We start from the raw sequence: 10,000 nt of genomic DNA, 5'->3' as shown, positions 1-10,000 counted from the left end.
TATTTTGCGTCATGAATCTATAATTACTAAACTAACTGGATGAATAATCAACATGTGTTTGTTTCTATCAGATCAGAGTTGTGTGAGACTCATTAAACTCTCTTTGGATCAGAAATGGGTTTGTTTTGGGGTTGATTCAGTTTCAGCTTGTCGCTCCAGAGACTCACAAACCGACATGAAACCTGAGAGCAGTTTATTCTGTAACACCATTTTATAAAACAGACACAAACAAAACTATTTTCTACAGAAAATAGAAATCTGATTCCTGTCAGACAGATTTAGAAGCATCGCAGTGACACTTCTGGGAAAACGCTGGTTTTAATTTATTCGTTATATGACTGCTGAGAAAATGTTCTTTGTTTTAATACCAAAATCTTTGGGTGTTTCTTTTTGTTTTTTTCCTCCAGATAATTATTACCAAAAGCCCCGGAGTTATTGCACGACTCCCGGCCGTCTCTGTGATGTTCTTTGTGTGTCACAGTAAATTAAAATGGAAACAAGACTCTGTTTGGTGTCAACAGAAAAGAATGTCAAATGCAGATGTACAAGTACTTTTTTTGTTTTGTTAAATCCTTTGCTTGAACTGCTGCTTCTCTGCGGCTCCGTCCTCTAGAGGAAACGTTTGGAAAAATCTACTCTAGCTCTGTTTTCAACTTACGGTGGCCACAAGGAACGGTGTGGTAAATATAACTGCTTTCACTGTACGAGATACACGATTTACTTCTACTGTTTCATGTAGAGAAAAAAGAGTATTGTCTGTCGGGCTAATGCAGAACAGATGCACGAGAAACCCTCCAACAGAGACTTCTGTTCTTTACTCTGTTCTTTACTCTGTTCTTTACTCCCTCTGCTCTGGACTGTATACAGAGATACTCTCTGTATACAGAGATATTCACTGTATACATTGATATTCACTGTATACACAGATACTCACTGTATACATTGATATCAGGGCGGCTGTGGCTCAGAGGGTAGAGCAGGTTGTCCACCAATCGGAAGGTCGGTGGTTCGATCCCCGGCTGCTCCGGGTCACATGTCGATGTGTCCTTGAGCAAGACACTTAACCCCAAATTGCTCCCGGAGGCAGAGCCATCGGTGTGTGAATGAGTATTTAGATTAAATCCTGATGGGCAAAGTTGGCACCTTAGTAGCCTCTGCCATCAGTGTATGAATGTGTGTGTGAATGGGTGAATACTGACATGTAGTGTAAAGCGCTTTGACTGGTCGGAAGACTAGAAAAGCGCTATATAAGTCCAAGTCCATTTACCATTTACCATATTCACTGTATACAGAGATACTCACTGTATACATTGATACTCACTGTATACAGAGATACTCTCTGTATACATTGATATTCACTGTATACACAGATACTCACTGTATACAGAGATACTCACTGTATACATTGATATTCACTGTATACAGAGATACTCACTGTATACACAGATACTCACTGTATACAGAGATACTCACTGTATACATTGATATTCACTGTATACACAGATACTCACTGTATACATTGATATTCACTGTATACAGAGATACTCACTGTATACATTGATATTCACTGTATACAGAGATACTCACTGTATACATTGATACTCACTGTATACAGAGATACTCACTGTATACAGAGATACTCTCTGTATACAGAGATATTCACTGTATACACAGATACTCACTGTATACAGATATACTCACTGTATACATTGATATTCACTGTATACAGAGATACTCACTGTATACACAGATACTCACTGTATACAGAGATATTCACTGTATACACAGATACTCACTGTATACAGATATACTCACTGTATACAGAGATATTCACTGTATACAGAGATACTCACCGTATACAGAGATACTCACTGTATACAGAGATACTCACTGTATACATTGATATTCACTGTATACAGAGATATGACAGGATGGATGCTACATGAAGACAGACAGAGAGAGATCTCCACATCGGCTACAACTGCTGCTTTTTATTTATTATATTACCACAAATTCTCATTTCAATTTCCAGCCATTCAGGTAAATAACATGGGTGTGTGTTGGGGGGGTCTACGAGAGATCTTTACATTATAGGGTTCCTTTTGAAGGCAAGTTTACACACAAAATACACAACTCACTGCTCAAATGCTTTTATATTCAAATCATCTTTAAAGGTATAGTACAACATTTCTTTCTGAGGGTGTGAATGTCATGATCACCGTCGTGTCTGTGGGGATGTGAGGAGACTAACACCTTTCATTTAATTAGTGCACAAACAGGAAGGTACGATCAGTAGTGTGTGGTTTTACGGGGAGTTACTGGGTCTAACTAGTTCCACAAATGATCATTTCCACATTTCTGTCTGTGTACAGATTAAATGAACGAGATGTTCATCAGGAAGCGGTTCGTTAGAGGTGCTGGTAAGAAAGCCAGGCTAGCTGTTTCCACCCGTATCCTGTGTTTATGCTAAGCTAGGCTAATCACCTCCCGGCTTCCATCGCCGTAGTTCACACACACGGACACGAGAGCGGTGTCTTCTCATCACTCTCAGCAAGAACACAATGTCAAAACAATTTAAAGCATTAAACAACAAAAACAAACTCAGTCCGTTCTGTACAACATTTAAAAGTATGGACATTTAACTCTTAATAATAATAATAATAATAATAATAATAATAAGTAGTGTTCCTTCTATACAGCTAAGACATTAAACCCAGTGCAAAGAGAACATTTCATAGTCTCAGTTTCTCCTTCACATACTGCCAAAGAGGCATAGCATCTATATCTATATCTAGATCTAGATCTAGATCTAGATCTAGATCTAGATACAGTAAAAGGCTACATCACAACAACACAAGAACCATTATCCTTAAATGTTTTAATGAAATTAAGAATGGGACAGTTTGTACTTCGTGCGGTCAAATGGTTCACCAATATGAATATGTCTTTTCAACATGATGCATGTTAAAGTACAGAGGGAAGCTGTTTTCAGGACTTCTTCCAACGCCACTTCATCTGTAGAACCCAATCCTCTGTTATTCAGAGAACTAAATTACACTTTTTAACATTGAAACAAAGACATTTTGTTTAAAGAAGTGATATGCTTGTGATACCACAGAGGCTTACTGGTTAAACAGAACGACCTTTGAATCAGCAACATGTCGGCGTGTTTGCCAGGAAGCAGAGCAACTTAAAACTGGCAGGTTTTGGCCGGGAGGTTTGACGTGAGGCCCCGTCACGGACGGAGACAGAGAGGGAACGGCATGTAGCGCCGGCTTGTAAAACATCCTGATAGTTTGTGGGAGACATCGGCGGTCTAGTCCTGGTCTGTGGCCAAGGCTTTCCCGTCAGCACTGACGGATATGTGGAGGCCGGATCAGTCTCTTTTTCCCTCTCCGTCCATCTCCTGAGTTCCTCCTTCACTTAACCAACGAGATGAATTCACTCTATGAAGTTCAGTGGAGATGAATATCTGTCTGGTCCTGAGATGAAATGTCACTAATGAGATGAACTTCAAATTCAGATTAATCCTAGTTTGAGAGTTCACACGGTGCAATCTAATACATCATGTTGCTCGCATCATCTCCCGATGGCATGTACTGACTGAAACAAACCCCGTGGAGCAGGTGAGAGCAGGGCGCCGCTTCAACTAAGACATGTTGATGTCCTTCATCCCTGAATCCAGCAGAACAACTTCCAGATCATCGATGCATCCAGCTATTGGTAAAGACTCCCAGATTATGAGCATTACACCTCATCCTTATTAAGCAGCTGAACAACATCACGCTACTTTAGTGTCTCCAGCTGCTGTTTATCTGCCAGAAGCACACTCAGAAACATCTGTATATTAACACTTATATGACTGCATACTTTAATGGAAATTGTCCATACCACGTGAATCGCATAGTTGCATTATAGGACCTCGATCTTTGCTCCGACAACCTCTGGCCGCCGTTAGAGGCAGCGACCGCGACCGCGACCGCGAGGCGCTCAGCAGCACGTCTGCATTTCAGCGCTGAGTATTTTACTGACAGTATCCGTAGTTTGAAATGTTATTTTGTCTGGTTTGGTCTGGTTTGTGTAATAATAACGTTACCGTTGTAAATCTCCTGGATGTGAGCTAATATTGCTACCTTATGTTAGCTAGCTAACGTAATGTTAGTGAACATTAATGTTAGTGAACAACCTGAGCAGTTTTGTGGAAGATCATTTTTGTAAAGTCAATGAAAATGAGAGCCGTTATTTGGTAATGAGTTTGGTGGCGGCTCCACTTCACGTGTAAAAGGGAGGATAATTATTATGTGGAGATTTCAAAGAAGTTCCTGTTGTCTGGACATTATATATACGAAACGTTAGGGGACGGTTTAACGCCCGTAACCACGGTCTGGGGTCGTGGTAAAACGGTTGTGTTGTTTACTTGTTGGCGTGTGACTTTAGTGGCGTCTTTAGAGGGACTTAACGTTAAACGTAGGACTTAATGTTAAACGTAGGACTTAATGTTAAACGTAGGACTTAATGTTAAACGGAGGACTTAACGTTAAACGGAGGACTTAATGTTAAACGGAGGACTTAACGTTAAACGGAGGACTTAACGTTAAACGGAGGACTTAACGTTAAACGGAGGACTTAATGTTAAACGGAGGACTTAACGTTAAACGGAGGACTTAACGTTAAACGGAAGACTTAATGTTAAACGGAAGACTTAATGTTAAACGGAGGACTTAATGTTAAACGGAGGACTTAATGTTAAACGGAGGACTTAACGTTAAACGGAGGACTTAACGTTAAACGGAGGACTTAACGTTAAACGGAGGACTTAATGTTAAACGGAGGACTTAACGTTAAACGGAGGACTTAACGTTAAACGGAGGACTTAATGTTAAACGTAGGACTTAATGTTAAACGGAGGACTTAACGTTAAACGGAGGACTTAATGTTAAATGGAGGACTTAACGTTAAACGGAGGACTTAACGTTAAACGGAGGACTTAACGTTAAACGGAGGACTTAATGTTAAACGGAGGACTTAATGTTAAATGGAGGACTTAACGTTAAACGTAGGACTTAATGTTAAACGGAGGACTTAATGTTAAACGGAGGACTTAACGTTAAACGGAGGACTTAACGTTAAACGTAGGACTTAACGTTAAATGGAGGACTTAACGTTAAACGGAGGACTTAACGTTAAACGTAGGACTTAATGTTAAACGGAGGACTTAATGTTAAACGGAGGACTTAACGTTAAACGGAGGACTTAACGTTAAACGTAGGACTTAATGTTAAATGGAGGACTTAACGTTAAACGGAGGACTTAACGTTAAACGGAGGACTTAATGTTAAACGGAGGACTTAACGTTAAACGGAGGACTTAATGTTAAACGGAGGACTTAACGTTGAACGGAGGACTTAACGTTAAACGGAGGACTTAGCGTTAAACGGAGGACTTAACGTTAAACGGAGGACTTAACGTTAAACTGAGGACTTAATGTTAAACTGAGGACTTAACGTTAAACGGAGGACTTAACGTTAAACGGAGGACTTAACGTTAAACGGAGGACTTAACGTTGAACGGAGGACTTAATGTTAAACGGAGGACTTAATGTTAAACGGAGGACTTAACGTTAAACGGAGGACTTAACGTTAAACGGAGGACTTAATGTTAAACGGAGGACTTAACGTTAAACTGAGGACTTAATGTTAAACGGAGGACTTAACGTTAAACGGAGGACTTAACGTTAAACGGAGGACTTAACGTTAAACGGAGGACTTAACGTTAAACGGAGGACTTAACGTTAAACGGAGGACTTAACGTTAAACGGAGGACTTAACGTTAAACGGAGGACTTAACGTTAAACTGAGGACTTAATGTTAAACGGAGGACTTAACGTTAAACGGAGGACTTAACGTTAAACGGAGGACTTAACGTTAAACTGAGGACTTAACGTTAAACGGAGGACTTAACGTTAAACTGAGGACTTAACGTTAAACGGAGGACTTAACGTTAAACTGAGGACTTAACGTTAAACGGAGGACTTAACGTTAAACTGAGGACTTAACGTTAAACGGAGGACTTAACGTTAAACGGAGGACTTAACGTTAAACGGAGGACTTAACGTTAAACTGAGGACTTAATGTTAAACGGAGGACTTAACGTTAAACGGAGGACTTAACGTTAAACTGAGGACTTAACGTTAAACGGAGGACTTAATGTTAAACGGAGGACTTAATGTTAAACGGAGGACTTAACGTTAAACGGAGGACTTAATGTTAAACGGAGGACTTAATGTTAAACGGAGGACTTAATGTTAAACGGAGGACTTAACGTTAAACGGAGGACTTAACGTTAAACGGAGGACTTAACGTTAAACGGAGGACTTAACGTTAAACTGAGGACTTAATGTTAAACGGAGGACTTAACGTTAAACGGAGGACTTAACGTTAAACTGAGGACTTAACGTTAAACGTTGGACTTAACGTTAAATGGAGGACTTAACGTTAAACGGAGGACTTAACGTTAAACTGAGGACTTAACGTTAAACGTTGGACTTAACGTTAAATGGAGGACTTAACGTTAAACGGAGGACTTAACGTTAAACGGAGGACTTAATGTTAAACGGAGGACTTAACGTTAAACTGAGGACTTAATGTTAAACGGAGGACTTAACGTTAAACGGAGGACTTAACGTTAAACGGAGGACTTAACGTTAAACGGAGGACTTAACGTTAAACGGAGGACTTAACGTTAAACGGAGGACTTAACGTTAAACGGAGGACTTAACGTTAAACGGAGGACTTAACGTTAAACTGAGGACTTAATGTTAAACGGAGGACTTAACGTTAAACGGAGGACTTAACGTTAAACGGAGGACTTAACGTTAAACTGAGGACTTAACGTTAAACGGAGGACTTAACGTTAAACTGAGGACTTAACGTTAAACGGAGGACTTAACGTTAAACTGAGGACTTAACGTTAAACGGAGGACTTAACGTTAAACTGAGGACTTAACGTTAAACGGAGGACTTAACGTTAAACGGAGGACTTAACGTTAAACGGAGGACTTAACGTTAAACTGAGGACTTAATGTTAAACGGAGGACTTAACGTTAAACGGAGGACTTAACGTTAAACTGAGGACTTAACGTTAAACGGAGGACTTAATGTTAAACGGAGGACTTAATGTTAAACGGAGGACTTAACGTTAAACGGAGGACTTAATGTTAAACGGAGGACTTAATGTTAAACGGAGGACTTAATGTTAAACGGAGGACTTAACGTTAAACGGAGGACTTAACGTTAAACGGAGGACTTAACGTTAAACGGAGGACTTAACGTTAAACTGAGGACTTAATGTTAAACGGAGGACTTAACGTTAAACGGAGGACTTAACGTTAAACTGAGGACTTAACGTTAAACGTTGGACTTAACGTTAAATGGAGGACTTAACGTTAAACGGAGGACTTAATGTTAAACGGAGGACTTAACGTTAAACGGAGGACTTAACGTTAAACTGAGGACTTAACGTTAAACGTTGGACTTAACGTTAAATGGAGGCTCTGTTCTTTATGTAATGTTGAGTGCCGAAATAAATAATAATAAAAGACAAACATATGAGAACCTCTGAGCGTGACAACGCACTACGTCAGGATGCTTTTTTGATTTTGCAGTTGCTCAACAAAAGCCAAAACCTGCTACAGCTTCTGCCTAAAAGATGCCATGAGCTAGTAATCGGTGCATATAGAGGAGAGGTGAAGCCCCCCCCCCCGGTGGACCACCATGGAACCTTCTTTCATGCCACAATTCAAACGCTATCAAAATATTATTTGTCTCTCGCCGCAAACTACCGTACATATTTATTTCCTCAATAAGGTCCCATAGGGTCCAATGGCACTTCGCCTCTCTATATGCACAACATACCAATCCTAACAAGTCTATAGCTGCTAGCCACACTAGCATGTAGCTATCAAGGACAGCTGGTTAGCTGGTTCAAGATCATGCATTCAGAATTCATCCAAAACTAAGGATTTAGCATTTATATCAAAAGAGCTTTCTTTGGCAGTTAGCACATTTTCTAAATCTGTGTTTCTTTGTGTCTCTACTCAGCTCTGGCTCCAGGAGAAGTTGGTAAGATGAAAACACTCATCTGCATCTTTGTTTTTAGTTTTGAGATGAGCTTTTACATTGACGGTTGATGAGATGAGCGCGGCCTGACGACGACTAAGAATATGAGCCAAAACTAATCTTCATCCTCCGGATCATGTAACAAGGGTTCAGATGAACCAGACCAAAGTGTGCAGCATGCAGTGAGGTGCATGTGAGAGGATTCATCCAGTGATACATGCACTGTAATAGACAGCACTGCTGGCATCAGACAGAGCCGATATAAGAGGGCTGCTCCCTTCATCACACCCCCCGGCACCGCTCAGAATGCTACCCACATCCCTGTTCATGGTACTACTGACACTGCTACTCACGCTACTACCGACACTACTGCTACTGCGTCCACTCAGGACTTTGGACCCGCCCCCACAGCCCCCGCCACGTCCGTAGGCCTCCTCTCGACTCCTGCCCACATTTACATACTGGTCAAACTCATGCCTGTCCACCTCGGACCAAAACTCAGCAGAAGAGGAGCCCAGATGGCAGGAGGACTCCGGATTGGAGGGGTCTAAGTGCAAAGGAGGAGGGAAGGTGGATGACGAGCAGGAGGAAAGAGAGGTCTCAGGAGGAGGTGAAAGCTGCCCCAGGTGGGAGGGCATGTAATACGCTGCGTTGGGAGCGCTGTTCCCGTAAATCTGGCCTAAGTAGCCTGAAGCGGCGGGTTGATGGGACTTTATGGGCTCAGGGAGGCTGATGGAGGGCTGGGGGTAGGAACCCAGCGAGGAGGAGTCGGATAGAGACGGTGGGCACTTTACGGGACTCCTCAAGGCGATGTGGTGACCGGAGGAGTGATTTAACCGAGAGCTCATGCTCGACTCGACTCTGGAGCTTCTACCTGGACTCAAACAGGTGCTCAGACCGGCACCGACACCCAGTCCTGAACTCTGAGTGTGTGTTGCTGCACCATTCATGGCGTTGTGGTGACTGTGGTTGTTGTAATTATGGCTGTAATGCTGGTTGTGATGGTGCAGGTGGTGGTGGTAGCCACTCCAACCTCCCATCCCCGCCTCCTCTTGCATATGTTGGGGGAAAAACACAGATTCCCCGGCTCCATCTTCCAGAACATCCAGAGGGGACATCTCCGGAGTGGGCAGGCCATAGCTCTCCAGCTCCGGGTGTCCGGGGGCCTGCAGGTCCCTGAAGTGGCCGAGAGGGTGCAGCAGGTGGTGGGAGTGATGGTGATGTGGAGGGTGGGCGCCTAGATGTCCATAAGCTGAACCTCCACTTTCTGCACCCAAGGGGCCGATACCAGGTCCTAACCCGAGGCCCGGGGCCCCGCCCTGGGCCAAACTGTGGAGCAGGAGCCCCGGTTCCACCCGCTTCAGTTTCTTGGTGGTCTTTTTGCGGCGAGGCCGGTACTTGTAGTTGGGGTGATCCTGGAGGTGCTGGACGCGGAGACGTTCTGCTTCCTCCACAAACGGTCGCTTGTCTGGAGCACTCAGAGCCTTCCAGGACTGACCTGAGAGGAACAAACAAACAGCATCTCATCATCTCAGCGCCGCGAGCACACTCAGAGAGCAGAGAGAAGCTACTCAAGAAGACGACTGATATCAGCTATCAGCTATCAGCTATCAGCTATCAGTTATCAGCTATCAGCTATCAGCTATCAGTTATCAGTTATCAGTTATCAGCTATCAGCTATCAGCTATCAGCTATCAGCTATCAGCTATCAGTTATCAGTTATCAACTATCAGTTATCAGTTATCAGCTATCAGCTATCAGCTATCAGCTATCAGCTATCAGCTATCAGCTATCAGTTATCAGCTATCAGCTATCAGCTATCAGCTATCAGCTATCAACTATCAGTTATCAGTTATCAGTCGACACAATACCATGAAATAATA

General features: G+C 42.5%; 1 protein-coding gene across 1 annotated transcript in view; it reads right to left on the bottom strand.

Annotated features, from left to right (window-relative positions):
- Window positions 1-7,411: 7,411 nt before the first annotated feature.
- Window positions 7,412-10,000, bottom strand: part of sox18 (SRY-box transcription factor 18) — a 6,446-nt gene continuing 3,857 nt past the window's right edge. The window contains exon 3 of the mRNA XM_074628593.1: window positions 7,412-9,615. Within this exon, the coding sequence (XP_074484694.1) occupies window positions 8,321-9,615 (1,295 nt within the window). The 3' untranslated portion in view covers window positions 7,412-8,320. The remainder of the gene's footprint in view (window positions 9,616-10,000) is intronic.

Source organism: Sebastes fasciatus, unplaced genomic scaffold (assembly GCF_043250625.1).
Source record: "Sebastes fasciatus isolate fSebFas1 unplaced genomic scaffold, fSebFas1.pri Scaffold_57, whole genome shotgun sequence".
Taxonomy (NCBI): domain Eukaryota; kingdom Metazoa; phylum Chordata; class Actinopteri; order Perciformes; family Sebastidae; genus Sebastes; species Sebastes fasciatus.
Note: the sequence above shows the minus strand (reverse complement) of the source record. Positions and strands in the feature narration are given on the sequence as shown.